The 23179-nt window shown below is 34.8% G+C and overlaps 2 protein-coding genes across 3 annotated transcripts; one reads left to right on the forward strand and one right to left on the reverse strand.

Annotated features, from left to right (window-relative positions):
- The first annotated feature begins 5099 nt into the window (after window positions 1–5099).
- On the forward strand, window positions 5100–12250 carry cd9b (CD9 molecule b). 2 transcript variants are annotated; one of them, XM_043237041.1, is made up of 8 exons: window positions 5100–5298; window positions 8670–8772; window positions 10298–10395; window positions 10766–10840; window positions 11264–11365; window positions 11464–11553; window positions 11661–11744; window positions 11828–12250. In XM_043237041.1, the coding sequence occupies exons 1-8, from the start codon at window positions 5215–5217 to the stop codon at window positions 11891–11893; spliced, it is 702 nt and encodes a 233-aa protein (XP_043092976.1). In that variant the 5' UTR covers window positions 5100–5214; the 3' UTR covers window positions 11894–12250. The 2 variants fall into 2 exon arrangements, with proteins under 2 accessions (XP_043092976.1, XP_043092977.1); XM_043237042.1 differs by lacking the exon at window positions 5100–5298 and adding an exon at window positions 7115–7274.
- Window positions 12251–17715: 5465 nt separating this feature from the next.
- LOC122342802 (scavenger receptor cysteine-rich domain-containing group B protein-like) lies at window positions 17716–23025 on the reverse strand. The gene is made up of 8 exons (XM_043236918.1): window positions 22983–23025; window positions 22590–22898; window positions 21815–22120; window positions 21034–21342; window positions 20503–20636; window positions 19336–20396; window positions 18599–18642; window positions 17716–18014 (listed from the first exon to the last, which is right to left on the reverse strand). Exons 1-6 carry the CDS (start codon window positions 23023–23025, stop codon window positions 20280–20282), a joined length of 1218 nt encoding a protein of 405 aa, XP_043092853.1. The 3' UTR covers window positions 17716–18014; window positions 18599–18642; window positions 19336–20279.
- Window positions 23026–23179: the final 154 nt, after the last annotated feature.

Consider the following 23179-nt stretch of genomic DNA (forward strand, 5'->3'; position numbering starts at 1 on the left):
TACTGCATGTATGTATGTTGTAATGTACTTGTAATACAAAAAATAGACTTTAATATCACTAATCAAGCATGAAAATAGGCATACTCTTAAAGTGTACTATAAGTATACTTGAAGTTGTTTTAATTTAGCAATGGAAAAATTATAAAATTATAAAACTAAAATACTCTTAGTACAAAATAGTTTGTCTAAAATAGCACACTTTAAGTTAACTAATCATTAACACACTGGCTGAAAATACTTGGTATACATTTGTTCACTTTTTGAAACTGATAAAAAATTTACAGTACTGCAAAACTACCTCTTTTTTGCATATATGATCTTGTGATTCGAGAAAGTTTTTCTTTGCACAGGAGCTAACTATGCTTATAGGAAAGTGTTGGAGTTGGTATAGCGCTTGTTATTTGTAGACTTTTTGTGCTATTATAGCCAACTATACTCAAACTTTATTTCTTTAAAGTAATGTACAAACACATAAAAATGTATTTGCCACATAATTATATTGAGTAGGCTACTCACATGATCCCAAGACTCTTCAATGAAGTCAAATGGATCATCAATGGTGCAACCGATAGAGTTCAGGACTTCAATCTCAGATACTTCCTTTAAATCACTGCAGATAGAGGAGGACTCACTCAAGGCAGTGCTGACTCCATTCAGAACACAGCTATTCACCTCTGTTAATAAAAAGGTAAAGTTTTAATATCAATGAATTTCTATACATTTAACATTTAAATTCATTTTTCTCCAGAAATGTTACTACACAGATTTAAGGATGCTCTTTAACCTTTAAAAAACTTAGAAGCTTAAAAGATGGCCCTTCTTACAGTGCTTCAAACACACATGGCAAAAAGGCAACCCATTTACATAAATAAAATTCAAATCCACTAATATGAACAATTTAAATATTTATAATTTAAATTATAATAAATGTCACCTACACAGACAATAAATATTATTCATCATACATGTACAGTTTACTGTTGTCAACAGCACATTGTTATCAGCACAGAGCACAACGGTTCGGTTAAATGCCTCTGGCACAGTTTACAACTAAAGACAGGAGTTTTTAAAGCGCTGTCAGCCCCTGTTTAGCCAATTATTTGCCAACGGGTTTGCCGTGACTTACCTACATACGAACAGGATTTATTCACAGCCATGTTGCCGGCGAGCCGAAGCACAACCAGGTATGGAATGCTTGTAGACTGTGAAGATGCAAAATCCTCTCCAGGCTTTGGACAGGCTTAATTTAATACCATGACTGCTGGAGAGAGAGAGGGCTTATGATTGTGCCAAACTTAACTAATTTCCAGGACCTTCTGTCATGAGTGAACAAAGCCCACTTGTCATCCAGGTCCACCAGAAATGGACCCATTAAATACTGAGAGACCTATTAAAAACTGAAGCAGATTCTGTGGAAATGTCAAACACATTATTAATGTCTTGGAGTGTTTATTTTGGCTGACAACATTATTAGGATGATGCACCTGCCCCATTCACTGCAATTATGTGACATACTAAAATATTAGGCCCATTAAATAAAAAAAATCTTGCTTAAGAGAACATTCGCTGAAAGAAACATTCCATTTTATAACTTTGCAAACATTACATTATTTTTGATTAATCTCTAAATATTAGTAATAACATCTAAAAAAAAGTATTAGACAAACATCCATCTAAAATGTTTCAGAAGAAAACGATCCATGGTTAAAGAATTATGTTTTTGTGTTATAATTTTCAGAACATTATTAAAAATTAGATAATATTGAGCAAATGTTCAGCTAACAATGTTCATGTAAAGCATTATTAAAATATTAGCACAGAAATATTATTTATACATTTTACTTGAAACATTGCATTTAGAAGTAAAATTGTACATTAATAAGAACATTGGCAAAATCTTATTAGAACCTATTTTTGTTAGCTGATATGTGAAGGTCTTTCATACAGAACATCAGAAGCCCAAAAAAACATACATTTAAACACACAATTACCATGATTTTCATGTTGCCAAGTTACGTTTTATATTTAGGTCTATAGGAACTCTACACATTAAGATCACTGAAGAGACGTGGAATTTTCTCCATTCAGAAGCGCCGCTTATACCCCTCACCGACTCACCCACACAACTGCTCTCGATTTGCTTGATTTCCTCTTGGAAAAAAAGAATGGGGAGTATGTCACGTTTAACTCCTCAAAAGGCTCCCCGTTAAATCAGCCTTGATGCTCTCATTCTTTTCACACCTTCTGCTTATAGACCTATATGCTTTACATTACTCATATTGTTCTGCAGTGTATGGTTTAGATAGACTTGGCCCACTAGGAAGGTATAGATTTGCACTGTAAAGGCATGATTCTAATATTTTTTTATTATCTTAATCCATGCTCTATACATATGGTGGAAGGTTAAGGCAAGGCATTGATGGAAGGCCACCATGCAACAGGCAAACCAATATATATATATATATATATATATATATATATATATATATATATATATATATATATATATATATATATATATATATATATATATATATAGTGAATTAACAACAGATTCCATCTAAAAGGTTTAGGGATATTGATATGATACAGCATTAGCTCTCTCTTGTGGTTAAAAAAAGGTTGGTTGTGCTTTGATGAAGTCATTAGAATTTTAGCAGTGTGTGCCCTCATGTGGTCAACAATCAACATTGCAACCTAACTCGTATGTCAGAAAATGACCAATAGTATGCTCCTACCCTTCTCAAAAATGTAACATTCTGAGAACCACAAGAGGGCGCCATTACCAACATCACACACCACTTGACTCAGATGTCCTGAACTCAAAAGAGCTCTTTTTTTTTTTTTTTCAAAACTGTCTTTGTGCCATTTTGAATACAGAGTTGTTTTCAAGAGAGGTCCTTTCACAAAAGGCCTTAAACTGACCCTTATTTTCCTTTTCCCTTCTCGTTGAGAATAAATCTGTTGAATTTCAAATCCAGCTGAGGAAACGTCTTGAACATTATAAATATCACCACAAAATATGATATTTTTGAACATTGTTGTTAATCAAACCATTTCCGTTCCCATGCAGTGACTTCTGTTGTATTTTGTGTCTCTACATTGGAAGTCAATGAGAAAGAAAACTGTTTAGTTACCAACATTCTATAAAATATCTTTTGCACTCCACAGAAAGAGAAGTCATGCGAAAGATATCTTGGATGAGTAAATAGTAAGAGTGTGTAGTAGTTTGAAGGGTCATGCACTAGACACCAGAGAATGACTAAAAATATGCATGAAATAGCAGTTTAAAAACTAATCAGATTTTTGTATTCACAAAACCAGACGTTGTTCACCGAGTAACTTCTCTCAAAATGAAATTACTGGTGAAAGGTCTTGTGTCAGAATTAACTGTCTGGAATTTCATAACTAAATGATAAACCTCCATTTGTGAGCAGAGGCCATTGAATGTAATGAGCATCTGGGATGCTGAGATGAAAAACATTATGACTTAGTTCTATTCCATCTGCCTTGCTGACGGGCTTTGTGAAGTAAATATAATTTCACCTTATTCCATATTAAATATATGATATCCCGTTGAGTCCCTGGCAATATGATTGACAGTCATTGTTTTGTGGTTGCTAAGGGTGACGTGCATCACAGAGGGAGATGGATGGGTGTCACAACACTGGGGGATGAAGAAGTGTGTTCCTCTGACGGTGACAATGGGCTCCATTCATCTGCAGTGAAATTGTCATCCTCACTGTACTCGCCTCTCCGCAGAGCCGGCACCACCAGCTTTAGGAAAAATCAATCAAAGCAAAGAACTTCTATAATTAGACAGAGGACAGACTCTGTAAACAGAGCAGAAAATGTTCAGTGTGGAAGCAACCATGAGTAATCATTGCATAAGGTAGCAGTGCATGTTAATTATCTGCATTATCTGTGCTTTCTGCAAATGCCACACATGGGGTGCAATGCTTTAATAAACATGACTTAAACTATGAGTCTTGAGAATTTAGTACCTAGACATAACTGTAAAGGAAACCTCAACTGACTAAGTGTTTGGACCACTAGTAGCTGATGTGTCATGCTATGTTGACATCCTGTTAACATACATTAGATCATATCTTAGAGAGGAAAGTGTCCTATCGGTGCTCTTATTTGAGGTGAGGTTTTGAGAAACGTATAATTTATAGTCTGGTATAAAGTAAAATGATTGAATAGACCCTACATCTTTTTAAGGATAGAGATATCCTTAAAAAGCTAGAACAAATGTATGTTCTAAGAACATTTAGCATTATGAAAGTCACTAAATGTTTTAAAAAGTTTTATGTTGGTTTTTTTGTCAAGTGAAAGTTACAGAAACATTCCATTTTAGCTTTTTGCTAACATTGTAATGACCTTACTTTTATAAGTACCAAGATTTGAAAAATGGCAGACCAACGTTAAACTAAACCATTAAAAACATTGCATGCATGATGTACAGGTAATGTTTTTGTGCTAACATTTTGAGAAAATTTTTAAAAACCAGATAACGTTGAATGAATATTATATACATTTTACTGCCATAATGTTGAGTGAACATAGCCAGAAAGTGAGGGAAGTTCTGAGAATGTTATCTAGGTTTTTCGCGACATAAACAACATCAGCTTTTATTAAATATCATGATTAAATAACTGATTATATTATGATTGCAGATCTGTTAATTTGTTAGTGGTGCACTAGCATGATGAGAAATGTCACAAAGAGGTGCAAAGTTAGTACTCTGGTCACAAGATAAGGCAACTCCTATCTTGTGCTGCAGTCTGTGAAGGAGCCACACAGTCTAAAAACAAGCACAGAAAACAAGGCAGAGAGGCCATGAGAGGACAATTTGATCATGTTCTTCCCCAAATGCCATTATCCTTTTCATGTTCTTTGCCAAATGCCATTATCTTATTTTTTATCTCTAGCAGACTACATACAAATGTATTACTTTATAATCGTTTCCATAAAATAAGGTGGTCATCAAAAATAGAGAAAGACAGAAAGACAAGGGAATGTGAGTGACTCCAGAGCTTCTCCCTTTCTCACATGAGAGGTGGGAGTTTACCGTTATAAACAGTCACTTTCCCTGAGGGCAGCAGCATTGAGCCACGGACGAGCAACACAAGGACAGACACAGACCTTTGGGAATTTAAACATCTGAGGACAAGAAGACTTCTGTTGCTGTGTATTTTGTTTAAAAATTGGATGCACATGATGGCTAAGTCAGGTTTGTCCAGTGCAGAGCAATGCATCAAATACGTAATATTCGTCTTTAATTTCATATTTTGGGTAAGTTTAATACAGTTCACTCCTAAATGTTTTTTTACTGTGGAAAAAAGTGTACTTGTGTGACACACTGTAACCAATAGGCTGGACTTTTAGACTTTAAACCACTAAAAATACTTGTTTGATTATTTAACATAAAAATATACGACGTTAAAGGCTGATATCTGATTTGCTGAATTGATTTGTCATTGATTGGCTCTGTGTTATTTCGAAAAGCGCTGTCTCTTACTATTGTGAAGGCACAACTTATTAATATTAATTACGTAACGTACTGTACGGCGTCTGGATTGGGTGAGAAGTGCGCATGCATATGAACGCAATTGCTTTGATCTGTTGGCAAATTAATTTCTTTATATAACACACCGCTAGCTGACCTATTCCTTAAAAAACAATTCGCTAGTTATTCGAAATAAAAAATAAAAATTGGCTCATGACTAATAATTAGATTACGTGAGCGTAATCTCCAGGAAGGATACCAAGGAACGTCAGCATGTCCTGAATAATATTCATGAGCTAAAACTTCGCCATAGTGTGATTCACAATATGACGTTATGGGCAGCGGGTAAATAAAACATGTTCAGAAATTATTAGAAGGATGGTAATTTGTTCTTATTGAGAGTAACGTCAAAGTTTTGCACACATGTTGCTAGGCATCCACATCCCTAATAATCCATCCTATAAATGAAGCCATATAAAGTCTGATATAAAAATAATGGCAATTTTATTTGATGGAACTTTATTGAACCTTTAGACAAAATATGCAAAGAATGTATTTGTCTTACGTTTTTTCTAATCATATTTATTTCATCAGGTGTTTATGTACCATACAGTATGATACAGGAGAATATGGAACCTGATATTTATATTGGCATAAATATAAAATTCTAATTTCTTGTATGTAAATTAACAAGATCGCTATATCCACAATATAGCACACTACTTGTGCATGTAAATATCATTTGTATATCCCAATAATGTTTTAGTATGATTATATATAATTATAGTTTAGCAATTTAATGCATGATGATGGAGAGATGTGCAAAAAATGCTCCACAGAATCCAGATGTATCATTTGTATTTTAACAGGATTTTTCTAAATGAAAAAAATAATAATGTATGGATAATCGAGGAAACCAAATTGTTTCAATCTAATACGTGTTCATCATGAAATGTTACCAGCAATAAATTTAATTTAACATTTACTTCATAAGGACCATTAATAAAGACCTAAAAGAAAAAAGATGTGTACCACAACCTGGACATATTTAGAATAAAAATTCAAGCATTGAAGAATTAGAGGGCAGAAGGCATGTAGAAAATTGTGTACAGGCTGCAACAGGTTTTCAGGACAATTTTAATAAAAGCTGATAATTTGTAGGCCTTATAAAAATAGTGCATGATGTGTGACACAGCAGGCTTCATTGGGTAATCTTCAGTCTTCACCCTGACCTCTGTCACCAACCTGTCTGTTCACTTTATGATTGAAAAGGTGTTAAGCAAAGGGACAATAGCTGTGTTGTGACTTCCCAGTGTTCCCCAGGGACAGCTCGTGTTACATGAAAATTTAATCCTGATCAGCTTGTGTTGATGCAGTTTTGGCAACTAAAGTGCCATGTGGATCTTTAATATTTTTTATACTCCATTTATATACTACTAAAATGTGTTAGCTCTTTTTTTCCGCAAGACAGAGTGGTGGGAAACCTTTTTTTTGCAATCTTCCTCTGCACTTTCCTGTGACATGGAAAAGTGGTTTTGCCCCTCCTCCATTTCCTCTGACAAAGGCCAGGTAGGAGGGTGCGGCCTGCTGGAATTTTTTTTTTTGTTCACTCCCTCAGTTTTTTAAGGTTGAAAACAAGCACGTTTCAGGTGCTCAGTATCGGGTGTTTTTTCCTCAAAACTGTGCTTACTTTTTAGCCATGGCAGCGGGTGGACTTCAGTGTATCAAATACTTGCTCTTTGTGTTCAACTTTATCTTCTGGGTAGGTGTCTTTACTTCATTACATGAGCACATGTTGATTCAACAGTATGGGTAAAAAAAGTGAAGTAAAAAGGGAACATAGTCACACTGAAATGTAAATGTGGTTTGAATGTGATGCCGTGAGGGTGTAAAAGCTTTTATTTGCATGTATATATGCCATACTTTGTGGTTGTTTTGCTTACTTTATGTTTGATGAAGTGTATGTCAAGCTTTGCTCTTTGAGAGACACACAATCCTTAACATTTTGTATATAAATACTTGTTTACATGCCTTTTAAAAACAAGCTGTGGTTATTTTTCAATTCTAAAATGTACAATTCTACATTCAGTTCTATCTAGTATCTGTTTTAGAACATGCAGGGGTTAGTTGCTTGTGACCATTAACAACATTTTATGTGAGCCTGTTGAACATCTACTTTTACTGTTGAATGAAAATGTGTTTGAAAAATGGTTTAGCTTCAATTTAAACCGATAAACAACAAAAACATTAATTAAAATGCTAAATTCAATTCAAAGAGGTCTTGGTATTTGAGCCTGGCCTTAAGTTAGCTTTGTGGTGAGTGAACAAACTAACCCTGAATCCACCCATCAGTGACTCCCATTGTGTGTGGATGGAAAAAGTCGGGATCACTTTGGGAATCTTTGAGGGACAAGCCTCCACACCCCTGGCAGTGAGTCACTGTGACTCATTTGTGTCTGCGTTTTCCAAAACCGAAAAAAACTGGAGGATTGCAGCACAATTTGTCAAGTGCCAGAGATACTTGTGTGTATGTGTGGGCTTTTGGTGTGATCTGGTTTAGCTAGATTGGTTTGTTTCTTGGTATTCATTGCGTCATTGGTCAAAGCACCCAAGAAAACTGAATGATCCACCCTTTGTGCTTCTTAGAAGGTTGAATGATATTGAAAAGTTACACCGGCTTTTTTACATATACTACAATGAAACATGTACTGTCTGTAGATGATGTTTTGACTATAATGAAGTCTAAAGGTGTTTTTTATTTTGTGTGTGGGCTGTTGATTAACTTTTGCCTGTGAGAATGTGTAGGAGCAAGAACGATTATAATCTAGTACGTGTTACTCATTCATGGAAACCACATTAGAGTGTCCTGGGAATTTCTGGAGTTGGTCAAAACAAATTAGAGTTCGTTCAGCATATTTTTGCACAACTCTAGCACGATTATCTAGTAGGTCAGCTTTTTGTTGAAGTGCCTGACTTCTTAGCACTGAAATGCTACGTTTTGGCCCTGACTTCCTGTACACTCTCCCTTCATAAATAATTCCATGCTTGGCCTGCAGCTGTATTTCCTCTATTTGGTTGATCATTTTGCCACTGTTGTCACTGTAGCTCAAACTAAACAAATCCACAGATTTACAAAATCTTTTGTTTATTTCCTCAGCTCGCAGGTACAGGAGTTTTAGCTGTGGGTCTCTGGCTGCGATTTGATGAAAGAACTAAAGGACTCTTCACTGGAGAAAATGCCCCATCAGTGTTCCTCACAGGTGAATTTGGACTGGCTTTTTAGGTTACCTTTGCTCAGTCCTTAATAACTTTTCAGTGATTGCTTATAATTCCTTTTATCACCTACATGATCAGGTTTTGTAAGTTGATGTTTGGGTATGAGGTCATAATGGTGGTCATGGAAACCAGCCACACCTATTTCCAGTCACCAGACCATCTGTCATGTGAATGTTGTCTCATGAACACTTTGATTCAACATGAAGCAAATGAAAGGTGAATCAGGACATGTCAAAAGTTTGTAATAAGTGAATGTCTCGTTCTTACCATTTATTTGTTTAACCAAAAATAAAGTAACATTGTGTAAAATGATTATAATTTAAAAGAACCGTTTTCAGGTTTCTGAATATATATATATATTAAAATGCATCAGCATCATCAAGCATTCAGTGTCTTACGATTTTTCAGAAATCATTCTAATTTGCTGTTTAATAATTTTTAGGATCATATAAATACAGCCATGTTGTTCTTTTAAGTCCTTAAAAATCCTGTTCTTAAAGTGACACACACACACAGCTTGACCACTACAAAAACATGTAAAATTCAGAGCACTTATCTATTATTCAAAGCGGTGTTTGTTTTATGACAGGCACAAAGACTAAATTCCTTATTTTAGAAGAACACTAGCAAAATTTACTTAAAACCAACCCCCTGATATGATACCCAGCAGTTTTTGAAGGATGGAAGCTGCCTAAATATAGTGACAGGGATGTTGGGTTCCAGTCTACGCGTTTGTTTTTTAAGAGGCAGGTTTTTCAAGTTATAATGGCAGTGCTGTTTTGGAGGAGGCTGTCTTTGGCCCACACGATGCCAGCTCTCTGCCCCTTCCCATCATCCCTTACAGAGCTGCCTTTCTCCTCTTTGCTAACAGAACCCACATTGTTTGCTTCCTTACCACCTCCTTTTGTTGCCTGGTTAATTTTCCTTTCTCAAGATTTATCAGAAGAATTCTCACCCCTATTGATCCAGAAACATGATAGATTCAGTAGGCAAGCGTCCAAGTGTCTGTTTTGAAAGTGCTTTGAGTGACAGCTGGGCGTCCTGCAATGCCAAACATCCTACTGATAGACAGAAAAGTCTACATTCTTTTAAAAAAAAAAAAAACATTACAGAAGTGGTTTTAGCAGAAATGTTTTTGCTTCCCCAAAGAACCTTTTAAATTAACTGTTCTTAAAATAACTTTTTTTTTTTTTTTTTTACTAAAATTGAAGGTTCTTAATAGAGCCATGGATTCCAATAATAAAACGCTCTGTTTAAGAGTGCGGTGGGGTGTTGTTTCATTGTTTCTGTGGATACAGCAAAGTCCATTTGCGTGGAATCTTGTTTTGCATATCTTGCTTTGCATAGTTTATTCTGATAAAGTAGCTGAAGGAAATTAAGCTATCATTTACACATTGATGTTTTTTGGTAGATTTATTTATTACAACCATTAATTTCTTTTTTTTCCAAATGGTAAAACAAATGTAATGGTATAGAGCAATAATAAATTCTCTCTATCTCTATCCATAGGGGTCTATATCCTCATTGTGGCAGGTGCCATCATGATGGTGGTTGGGTTTCTCGGCTGCTGTGGTGCAATCAGAGAATCAGCTTGCATGCTGGGACTGGTGAGTCCTCCGATATTCTTCTACAGCACAAAACAAACAGATTTTGTTTGACATTAGTATTACTGATGCAGTTGCACTGTTAAAAATAAAGGTTTTTGCCATCATGCAATAGAGGAACTATTTTGGGTTCCTAACAGGACCTGTCGGTCAATACTTCATCAAATAATGTATTTGTTCATGTGAAGAACATTTTAAAACTTTTTTGTTACAATTATTTTAAAGGTTTATCATCGATTCCAGTGTAGTTTTTTTTGGTGGTTGGTTATCATGTGGCTTTGACCCATATTCATGATTTACTTTGTCTTTTTTTTGTCTTTGCCGAGAAATTACAATCTTGGTTATTTCTTATGACTTTTTTTACTCTCTCCAGTTCTTTATGTTCCTGCTCATCATTTTTGCAGCAGAGGTGGCTGCTGGAATCTGGGGATTGTCCAATCAGGACAAGGTGGGTGACTGAAAGTCGTGTCGCATTTATTTATATAGAGCTTTATGCAGTACAGATTGTCTCAAATAAGCTTGACAGAAATAAAAAGCAGTGTTGTAAAATTTCACCAACAATAAAATGACTTTAATTTCAGTTTAGAGAGACTTTAGAGAAGATCGTTGTCTCTCAGTCAGTTTATTGGATGGCAGTGTCTGTGTTACAAAGTCCCTCACTCGTGAAACACAATTTATAAAGCAGCTCTAAAGTAGACCATACTGTAGCTGTACAGTTCAACATTGATCAAAAGTCCATCAAAACGAAAAATTTTCAAAGAGAGCTTTACTAAAGACAATGTCATTATCCAGTTCAATTCAGTTTTCATCCATTAACGTAAAGTTAATTCTCTTTTAAAGCATTGATTTTTCTCTCTCTCGTCCTCCTCAGATCGTGACAGACCTCCAGCAGTTCTACACGCAGACGTTCAACACCTACAAGGATACTAAACAGGAAGCACTGAGAGAAACTCTGCGGGCCATTCAGTATGGTGTAAGTGTTCAATTTTATGTTTCATTTAAACCACAACATGGAAAGAAAAACAGATTAACTTTAATCCATCTGTAAATATTCTGTCTGTTTTTGTTTAGTTGAAGTGCTGTGGAACGTCAGGAACAATTTTCGATGGAGCAACTGAAACCTGTCCCAAAAAGGAGGGCCTGGAAGTCTTGGTCACAGTGGTAAAAATTTAATTAATAATAGTAATGAATGTTTTAAGCCTCTTCAGTTAAAAGTATACCATGTCAGTAACCATGTACCATTTTTACCTCTTGTTTTTTTACACTAGAACTGCCCAGATGCTATTAAGGATGTCTTCACTTCTAGGCTTCACGTGATTGGAGGAGTTGGGATTGGCATTGGTGTGGTCATGGTGAGGAGTGCATTTTTATAGCCGAGTGTTTCTCCTTGGGTCGCTCTGCTGTCAGATATTAACCGCGTCTCTTTCTTGGGCAGATCTTCGGCATGATCTTCAGTATGCTGTTGTGCTGCGCCATCCGAAGAACCCGAGACATTGTATGAGCTGCCGTTCTCGCTGCAGCCTGTCTTCTGCTCTGTATTTATCTGTGTTTGTAAAGGTGTGTTTGTGCGTGTACATGTTTGGAAAATCGCTCTGATAAACTTCTAACAAAGCCCAGCTTTAGTCAAGCATTCTCAACTGTTACAGGTCATGCATATGTTGAGTGGAGCGATGAATAGCACTAGAGGCTGCTTTTAATTTCTTTCTTTGATGTTTCAACTAATGTTCATTTGACTTTTTGAACTTACTTGTAAGCTTCTGGCATTCTTGTTATGTTTTATGTGGCTTATTTTATGTATACGTACGGGAAAATAACACCTACTGTAGTAAATTACCAATAAAGTTCATAACTAATTGAATGAATAATGGTGAATATTTATTTATTTATTTATTTATTTGAAGAGAACCTGAGGTTTTATGTGACAAAGCATTAAGCATAACCCATGGTGTGCTCTGCCCTCTGGTGTTTTTGGAGTGCAGTGGCATCCCAAAATCAGAATTTCTTTTTAAATGTCAAAATCCTTCAATTTAGTTTAACACCTTTTACACAGTCTCGGAAATACAACCTGAAGCAATTGCCATTTTACTGAGTGACTTCATAACAAGTTTTATATGATAGGATAAATAAACCAAAAATAAAGAGTCAGCTGATATAAATGTAACGTTTGTAAACAAAATAAAAAATGCTACAGTTAATAAAACTTTACATTCGGTGAGAGAACTTGGATCCATCCTAAAGGAACACTCCACTTTTTTTGAAAAAATATAGCACTTTTAGCATAGCTTAGCACAGATCATTGAATTCAATTAGACCAGAAGCATCTCATTAAAAACGACCAAAGACTTTTGATATTTTTCCTATTTAAAACTTGACTCTTCTGTAGTTACATTGTGTACTAAGACCGGAAGAAAATGAAAAGTTGTGGATTTCCAGGCTGATATGACTAGGGGAAAAAAAAGTGTTCCTTTATCTAAATTAAATAAATAATCGATTAAAGACAAGTGATCATATTTAGGTTTAATTGGCAAAATCTAGGTTTCATTTTTTGCTCTTTTGTTTTTTGCCTTTTTTAGCTTTCTTCTTGGTGGCTCCAGTCCAACCAAATCCTCTGAACTCCAAGCAGTCCACTGCATTATGGGAGATATAGTAGACGTTCTCCATAGCAGCTGGACTCAGAATATCCACATCTGTCTTTGTAGATTTGGCACTGGCAGACCTTTTCTTGGAAGAGCCCTTTCTTTTGCTCTTTGCTGCAGACTTGGAACTTTGAGATCTTGACTTTTTGGTACGTGAAGGCTGTAAAGCGTATGAATGCAAGAAATACTCAGATTTCTCTTTTTGTCTTTTATGAAAATGAAAAGTGAATAGAAGATTAAAAAGTTCTTACCATTATTCAGTGCCCCTTTCTCACACAGTAGTTAGCCGCTTGCATACACGTGTTTAAAAAAAAAACTGTGAACTAACCCTTATCGATGCATGTAAGGTAAAGCTTTCCTACATTTTAAACTCATTTTGCAATCAGTTTCACTGAAATTCTGTCCAGAAACTGACGTTTCCTCTCCAATGTGCTCCTCGTTTATGAGGTCTTTGTTGTGTGCTATTGTTTATCTAGGGTTGTCCTAGTGACAGGCCATGGGACATTTTGCATGGGACTTATCTGCCAACTTGCTTTTCAGGTCAGACCAGAATCTTTTTCTTTTTTTTAACCGTCCGCATGAACCTGCATTGTCTCAGTACTTTAGAGAATAACTTGATCTCAGATAATACAGGCTTTGGAGTGATGTTAACTGAGGAATAGGAACCTTAATATTCTAGTAACTAGAATAAAAAAGGTAAATGAAATAATAACCAATAAATAAATAAATATATTTTTAGTTTAAGATATAATGTATTTTGCTTCAATGCTTTATTGAATACATTTGTAAACTAAAACGTATTATTTAAATCTGTTAATTAGAAGGACTTATATCTGGCAAACACGCTGACATATATTTTAGTTTTTCTCAAATTTAAATTATTAATAGTAAAATTATTATATTATACAGGAAATTGTATATGTAGATTTTACAAATAACTGTGATTGGTCCATCCTGCCAATGCGCTGAGAAAAGTAACGGTTCCCACGTGAAAAACAAGTAAACGGAAAAGAGTTTAAACTGGATGCGTACGTGTTTGTACAATAATTAAAACAGCCGAAAAACAGCGAAAACTACTAGGATAATCGGGAACGAACTAAAGAGGTACAGTTTACCTATTTAACTAAGCCTTGGCGTGTCGTAGCGTCGTTGCAAACGTGTTCAGAATTAGACCTCAGGCAGTGAAGTTATGTTGTGCCGAGTTAATTTCGCAAAAACGGTTTATAGAGCGTATTCAGTCACCTATAACTCAGTCACCTATTACAGTCACCTATTACTCAATTTAACAAAAGTTGGGGGTCTCTCTTTTTGATAGGATCTCTGATGTAATTCACACATAATTAGCGTTTAGCTGTCTGCCATTTTGCAATTTACAGATCTAAGAAATGTTTTCTACTAATTAAAATAACCGATTTAGCCAATGCAACCAACACCTTGTAATTTATTAAATGATATTAAATTAATATTTAAAAAATGAATGTCCAACTACGGCTCGAGTTGAAATCTGAAATAAATAACAGTGGTGTAATTCACATAATTCACCACAGGAGGGCGTAGACGTTCTATTGAGTCGGATGTTTAAATAAAACAATGAAAGTTGAAAAATTTATTCTTCGTATAAAATAAATGATTGTCATATGGTTTGTTGCTGTAATTATCAATCTATAATAATCATTTAATAAGCTTATCAAGCTATTATAAAAATATTTAATAATATTTTTCTTGCATATAATTATTAAAAATAATCATACTAATTGGTTACCAGTACTAATTTAGGTAATATCGACCCTTCCAAAATAATTTTAATGTGACTTTTTTCAAATACTGCTGTAACTCGAGTCAATCTTAGATCGCCACAGAAGGGCGATAGTTGGTACAAATATAAAAATAATAATTTTCAATAATAATTATTATTGTTGTTTCATTTGAATTTGCCACCCTACATCACTTGAAATCTACCTTTAACATAATAACAGTCAGGATGGAAAACTGTAGCCCTATCTAAGAAGAGATGAAAGTACAGTATAGCCCCCTTATTATGTCATAATGCCCTTGTCGTGGTGATTTCCTTGACATTAATTGACAACTGAGTATGTCATGTAAACGTATTGAAAATTATCAGTAAATAAATTGTCAGATTATTAATGATAGGGTTGATTTACACATTCTGCATTTTAGCTAATGCTGGACGTCTCCCTCTATGTTAGGAGCTCTGGTTTAATTCCCACATTTCACCACTGGAGGGCGGTAATTTGCGTTTTGCTTTTTTGCAATTTACAGATCTAAGAAAAATGTTTTACTAATTAAAATAGCTGATTTAGCAAATGTAATCAACAACTCGTGATTTATTAAATTATATTAAATTAATGTATAAAGAAAGCGAATGCCCAACTACGGCTCGAGTTGTAACCGAGTTGCGTTTCGCCTATTTGAAGTTTACAGATATGACAATTTTTTTCTCCTAATCAAAAGAGTTTATTTTAGCAAATTTAAATAACATGTTAATTAACTCTTTATTAAATTATATGAAATTAATGTACAAAATGAATACCCAACTACGGCTCGAGTTGTAACAGCAATAAATAGCAGGGGTGTAATCCACAAGATTCACCACAGGAGGGCGACAAAGTTCTTTTGTAAAATGTGTAAAAAATGCAATGAAAGATTCATTTCTTCGTATAAAATAAATGTTTGCCATGTTTTTTGTTACTAAATATAATAATCAATAATTCATTAAACAATCTTGATTAAATGTTATAATACAATATAATATATTTTAGAATTTTGAGTTACAAATACTATTTTTCTAAAAGACAAAATGAAATGACTTTTTTCTTCTTTTTTAAAAATATATTTATTTGTTGTCAACAATAATTTGGATAATGTTAACGCTTCCAAAATAATAATAATAATAAATAATTGTTATTATTGTTGTTGTTATTCTATTTTAATTTACCACAGGAGATCACTTGAAATCTACCAATACCATAATAATTCTCAGGAGGGAAAACAACAGCTAAAAAACTGTAGGCCTATCTTAGAAGAGATAAGAGTACAGTATAGGCCCCCTATTATTGTCATAATACTCTTGTCGTAGCGATTTGCTTGATACTAATTTAACCCTAAATATGTCGCGAAAAACGGGTTGAAAATTAACAGTAAATAAATTGTCAGTTAATTAATGATGTTCCGGCTCGTCTTCTTCGTTGATTTACGCATTTTTAGTTGAAGATGAGCGTCTCCCTCTATGATAGTAGCTCTGATTTAATTCCCATATTTCACCACTGGAGGGCGTTAATTTGCGTTTCGCTGACTGATATTTTGCAATTTACAAGAATATTTTTCTGCTAATCAAAAGAGATTGTTTAGTAATGTAATAAACATCTAGTAAATCACATGGTAATTAACAATTTATTAAAGCATATTAAAGAAATATATTAAAATAAATAAATGCCCAGCTCGAGTTGTAACCCCATTAAATAGCAGAGGTGTAATTCACAAACTTCACCACAGGAGGGCGACAAAGTTCTTTTGAGTTGGATGTTTAAAAAACAATGAAAGATTCATGACCATATTTCTTCGTATAAAATAACAGTTTGTCATATGGTTTGTTGTTAAATATAATAATCAGTCATTTATTAAGCAATCTATGCTAAATGATATGTTACAAGATTTGTATTTGACTCGAGGATAGTAATAGAAAAAAACGTATTGTAATTCAATTCACTTAACCTTTTTAATATATTTTTGTTCCATATATTAAATCAATTCAAAATATATTATTGCCTCAAAATACTATTTATTTAATAGAAATTAATTAAAATACTATATTTTTAAAAGGTAATATTATTTTTTTAAATCTATTTTAACATATATGCATTTAAAAACAATATAAAAACAATTTAAAAAAATTACTGCCAATAAATAAGTGTAACTAATGTAATGTAAATGTAACTCGAGTCAATGTCATTCACTCAGATCACCACAGAAGGGCGATCAGTTGGTACAAATCTAATAATAATAATTAATAATAAAAATTATTATTGCTGTTGTTCCATTTTACTTTACCATAGGAGATCCCTGGAAATCTACTGATAGCACAGTGGTTAGAAATGAGTGTTCATTGAGCTTCATGGAGCTGTAGTGTGATTGTGTTCAAATCCCATAGTTGTACTAAATGTTTTTCATTCAGCTGCTTTCAGATCTTCAGACTCAGTAGCTCATGTGTTAAAGGTTTGTGCTTCAATCCAGAAGATGTAATGTAAGATTCGCTGTGGCTCAGTGGTTAAAGCACTCAACCCCAAACACAGAAGTCCAGGTTCAAGCCCTGCTGTTAAACCTGAGTGTTTGATTCATGGAGCTGCAGTGTGTTTGTGTTCAAATCCCACAGTTGTACTGAATGTTTTTCATTCAGCCTAAACCTCAGTGGTTAAAGATCTCGATCTCAAGTGTGAGAGACGTGCTTCAGATCTCCAGACTCAGTAGCTCATGTGTTAAAGCTGTGTGCTTTGATCCAGAAGATCTGAGTTCAAACCCAGCTATTGCTTGCTTTAAGTTGATCTCATCCTACAACGACTCAAATGTCAAACTATAACACAATATTCACTGTGGCTCAGTGGTTAAAGCGTTTAACCCCAAACCCAGAAGTCCTGCTTCGAACCCCACAGTCGCTTAAATCAGCTTTAAATTAAAGTCACTCAAATATCTTTATTGAGAACTCAGTATTGAATCAACAGTCAAATATAAGTTCCTTCACGTTCTTCAACAAGAGACCTGTGGCTCACTGGTAAGAGCACCGCCTCACGGTTCAGAGGTTGCTGGTTCAATCCCGGCCAGGTCTCTGCGTTACGGGTGAATGCTGGAGTGTGTGTGTGTGTGTGAGGAGGGACAGTGTGTGAAGCAGCGCCTGAAGAAGGGGGAGACAGTTACAGTCTCCCCCTGGAGCTTCCGGAGTCACGGCCAGCAGCGGTTATGTGTTTGGACGGTCTGGAAGAAGAGAAGATCAACTGTTTTAATATTACAGAAACACACTATAACTAACTGTATATATAAAGTAACTAAACACAAATAAAAGTCAGTGAATATGGTTATGCTTTTTCACACTTTGTTTTGTAAGTGTGTGTGTGTGTGAGAACACATTGCTAGCTGTCCAATAACAAACCTACATCATCTGTGCTAAACACCTAATCAAAATTCATCCTTTAGTAGGTGAGAGAGGGACGAGGACTGAGATTTTTCTGTGCAAGATATGCCTTAAAGCAGGGATGTCAAACCGGAGCCCTGCAGAGTTTAGATTGAACCCTGCTAAAACACGTGTGTACGTGTGTGTGTGTGTGTGTGTGTGTGTGTGGTACTTGATTAGCTGGATCAGGTGTGTTTAATTAGGGTTGCATCTAAACTCTGCAGGGCTTTCACATCCCTGCTTTAAGGCATATCTCGGTCCCTCGTCCCTTCCTCATCTACTTAGGTTACCATCAAGGAGAGGCCCTTGAAAAACAAAACACTACTACACTTTACTACTACTACTACTACTTTACTACTACAACACATTCACACAGTAGATACATCACCTGTCCACCAGCACAGCTTTACAATCTTCAGATCAGCGCTTGTTCTGTTCAGTCAAGACAGAAATAAACATATTATTATACATAGACTTATTGCATGACTAAAAATATAAAAATACATTAAGAAGATAAATCAAATTCCTAAACTGCATAAAAATATTGCAGAGTGTATATTAAGCAATGCTGTTCCTTGAATAATCTTTGAGTTTAATCCGGTTTTCTCCCCAGTTTGCACACACTGCGATTCAAAACGATTTATAATATCAATGCATCAATGCTGTCTCTAAACTGACTTGTAAGGCAGTTTAGAAACACTAAATCATAGATAACAATCTAACTCTTAACACTCCGGATTTATTTAGACTACTGACAAAGTTCGGCAGTCTTTGCTATTGCTTACAGCTGGACTACACTTTTAAGAGACACAAACTGCACGATTCAGTGTTATTCAATGTCAAAATAAATAAATTGCAATTTAAGATGATAAAGTTCATGCAGCAACTGATTCATTTGATATTCTGAAGTTCTGACCGGTTGAGCAGGAAAAAAACTTCATGGAAGGTTGTGATAAACTCTTACAAAACAGTGTGTGTGAACACATTGCTAGCTGTCCAATAACAAACCTACTAAAATCACCTGGGGTAAAGACCTAATCAAAAATCACCCTTAAGGCATATCTTGCGCACACACACACATAGAAACAATCACAGACTTTCAAAGTATTATATAAAGGTACTCACAGGTGACTTCGTTTCAGTTTTGTATGCAATTGAGCTGAAATATGTGCTGTTAAAAAGACATTTTAACACCAAAATAATCTGCAGGAGCAGCTCGTGTTGTCGCTGCTGTGCCCGTCATCAAGCAGCCGAGGAAGTCAAGCTGAATGAAAGCCCGGGTGCGCCGCCTTGTGGAGCGGAGAGGAAGTGATGCGCATTAAAAGGAAAATCATTTTTAGCGACGAAAAAAAAGTTACTGTGACAATATAAAAATTTCGCATTTTAGCAGAAATAATATCTTAGATCACTAAGCTGAGTAAAAAAATCACAATACATTATACAGCAATACATCAGTATTACATTAACACACTTATTTTTATTACACATTTTTATCTGCCCAAGCCAAAATAAAGCATTTAATTTATTTTTGGTTCAAAACTGTGTCCCTCTAGAAAAGGACAAAACTTTAGAACAATCTAAAATATGGTAATTGGTATAAATATGGTAAAAATGGTAATTATATTTTATATGTTGGTCGTAAGAAAGTGTGCGAAGAGCATTACCAAGCACTGGTTATGTGGACAAGATAATGTACCAAATGTAAATTTTCCCTTTTGCAATTTGCCTAAAAGATGGCTTTTGGTTACAAACAAATGACAACTAATTCATCTCAAAACAACACAACATGATTATAAAAAAATATACAGAGCATAACACTGACATCCTTTGATATTTTAATGACTTCATTGCTTGTTTAATATTGCTAATTACATAGCTTGAGTGAATAGGACACATTCAACTACACTGTAAGAAATTTGTGCTAAAAATAATTAAGTGTATGCATTATATATTAAAATATTATGGTATTACATTTTATTTATTTAATAGGGAATTCATTTACATGTTTAACAGTTTTAATCTCATTAAAATTACAATTTCATTAAAACAAAAATAAATTATTCAGTATGTCAGTTACATTTTCTTGCTGGCTTTTTTTTCTGGGAAACTTCCTGGAAGACTTCTCCATCTTTTTGAGTTTTCCAAGTCAGAGAGAACGGTCTGCTAATGTACAGCTTCTTCTCAATCTATGAGATTCAAATGAATGTAAACACAGAGAATCAATAGTAATACCATCAGCCAGAAGATGTTTGCAGAAAAATGCAGCTTGTCGTTACTCCTGCCACTGCTGACCTCCTCTGAGAGTTTACTCATGGTCCTGGGATCATTTGGGTCAAACATGGGGTCGGTCTGCACCTCAATCCTCAACAGGACCCTAACTCTTGTATCTGAGCGCTGGACAGGCTCTCCAGATGTGGAAAAGGACTCTAAAGAGCAGTGTGGAAGATGAACAATTACATATTTATATAATCTATATAAATCATTACAATAATTCGATATATATTATTTTATGTTTTTAATATATATTACGTTTTTAAATATTTTAAAATTAGTGCTGTCAAATGATTAATCACATCCACATTAAATGCTTTTGTTTACATAATATATGTGTACTGTGTATATTTATTATGTATATATCAACATACACACACACACACACGTATGTATATATTTAAGAAAATGTGTAATGTTTGTATAAGAGTTATATTTATATATAATATAAATTATGTTAATATAAATCTATACATGGAAATAATAAATATAGACATTACACACACTTATATTATATAAACTGTTATTTTTATACATTTGATTGGCACTCACCACTACAAATGACTCCAGCATCATGCAGGTGATCAAGGCTGTAGTGCTGCCAGTGATCTATGTTACACTCTATTAGTGAAGACTCATTTCCAGAACAATCAACAGAATCCATCCATACTGGACCAGATCCCTGTCCAAAATAAGCACCACCTTTCACCTCTATAACATCTCCACAGCCCAGTTCTCTGCAAACCACTGCAGCGTCTGTTAGATTCCAGCCATCATCTGACACGGTTCCCCACTGACCGTCATGAAGAACCTCCACTCGTCCAGAACAAAGACTATTACCATGAACCAGCCTGACAGGGACTTATAACCACACCAATGAAAAGAACAAAAACATGAAAAAACTATGAAATATTTAGCAAAAATTAAAAGATACAGTATGTCTTTTACTATATATATACATTGTATAATGCTTACTGTCATTACTTTTGTGAACAGTGCTTTGGAAATATTATATGCAAGCACACTTTTATAAAAAACTAATAAAATAATAACCTTTTCATGTCTTTCTTTTAGCATACATATCAGTGCATCTGAAAATGTGCATTGATGTTTTTATTGATGAATATGTATATATATTCCATTTAATCTGTAATGCAATGCAAATGCATTACATAAAATAATATTATTTTAGTTTATATTTTAGGCAGTTTTTTCAAGCATGCAAGATAAGCAAATTACAAAACAAGCATCATATATTACCACTTATAAGAGCTTTTCGGATGTTTATATAAAGATCTTTCATTTTAACTTGAATTGACAATTTGCAACTCACGGCCACACATGACTCCGGCATGACTGGCAAAAGAACATTGAGTTCTCCATCCCTGAAACGCACAGGTGCTCAAAGCTGCCTCTTCTCCAGTGCAGTTCACATTGTTCATCCATACTTGTCCTGATGTAGCTCCAAAATAAGCACCAAATGTTATTACTTTAATGTTCCCACAGCCCATCTCTTTACATACCACTGCTCCATCTGATACACCCCAGTCATCATCACACACGGTTCCCCATTGTCCATTGTGGAAAACCTCCACTCTTCCAGAACAAGCATCAATGCCTTCTGCCAGCCTTAAAACAGCTGATCGCCATGCAGGAGAAAACAAAAGAAGTGGCATGCCATTACAATCATATTGATTGTTGTTTACAAAAAAATATAAGAAGTTAATTTCTGCCACGGAATTACAAAAAACATAAGATAATTGCAACTTTTAGACTTTTTTATTCTGTACTTTTTCTTTTAATTCTGAGTTTATATCTCACAATTTAGATTTTTTTATTTTCAGATTAGTGAGTATTAGTATCAAGTTGTAATTATAGAAAAGATTCTGACCTTATTTTTTTATCTAAATTCTGAATTGAAATCCCACAATTCTTTTTTCTAAAATCTAACAATTATTTTTTTCTTAGAACTGCGGTTTCTATCTCGTAATTCTTTTCCCTCAGAATTGCAGGAAAAAAAATCTGACTTGTGAGACAACATCTTGCCGTTTGTAGTCCATGGCAGAAACAAGCTTTTATAAAAAGCCTTCTTTCAGCAGTTCACTTACGCTGACAGACGACTCCAACATCCTCTGAATGATCGCAGTCATTTACTCCCCATTCATAGTGTTCACATTTGCTCAATGCATACTCATTTCCAAAACAGTATACACCATCCATCCATATTTGTCCTGAAACTTGTCCAAAATAAGAAAAACTCTTTGCCTCAATAACACCCCCACAGCCCACCTCTCTACACACCACTGCAGCTTGAGACAGATCCCAGTCATCATCACACACGGTTCCCCATGTTCCATTGTAAAGAACCTCCACCCGTCCAGAACAAGAGTTGATGCCACCCACCAGCCTGGTTCTGGCTGATAAGACAGACAAGAAAATAACATGTCAACTCTGAACACATGATATGTAGTTAAATATTCTGTAAAAGGCTTTGTACTCACGCTGACAGATGACTCCAGCATACAAGTCATGTAGGCACTCCATTACATCCCATTTGTTTCCTCCACCCACTGGACATTCTGACAGCGACGACTCATTCCCAAAACATTTCACCTTAGTCAACAATATTTGTTCTGGACTTTCCCCAAAATAATCGGCTAACTTTACCTCTTTCGCTTCCCCACATCCCAATTCCCTA

The sequence above is a fragment of the Puntigrus tetrazona genome, chromosome 4 (assembly GCF_018831695.1).
Source record: "Puntigrus tetrazona isolate hp1 chromosome 4, ASM1883169v1, whole genome shotgun sequence".
Taxonomy (NCBI): domain Eukaryota; kingdom Metazoa; phylum Chordata; class Actinopteri; order Cypriniformes; family Cyprinidae; genus Puntigrus; species Puntigrus tetrazona.

Bases quoted from the DNA above. Each gene is read 5' to 3' on its own strand.
- cd9b (XM_043237041.1), top strand. From the start codon at position 5,215: ATGCACATGATGGCTAAGTCAGGTTTGTCCAGTGCAGAGCAATGCATC. The intron at 10,396-10,765 runs GTGAGTCCTCCG...TACTCTCTCCAG, and splicing joins CAGCTTGCATGCTGGGACTG to TTCTTTATGTTCCTGCTCAT. The intron at 11,745-11,827 runs GTGAGGAGTGCA...TTTCTTGGGCAG, and splicing joins TTGGCATTGGTGTGGTCATG to ATCTTCGGCATGATCTTCAG.
- LOC122342802 (XM_043236918.1), bottom strand. From the start codon at position 23,025: ATGGAGTGCCTACATGACTTGTATGCTGGAGTCATCTGTCAGC. The intron at 22,121-22,589 runs GTAAGTGAACTG...CATGGCGATCAG, and splicing joins TGTTGGAGTCGTCTGTCAGC to CTGTTTTAAGGCTGGCAGAA. The intron at 21,343-21,814 runs GTGAGTTGCAAA...TGTGGTTATAAG, and splicing joins TGCCGGAGTCATGTGTGGCC to TCCCTGTCAGGCTGGTTCAT.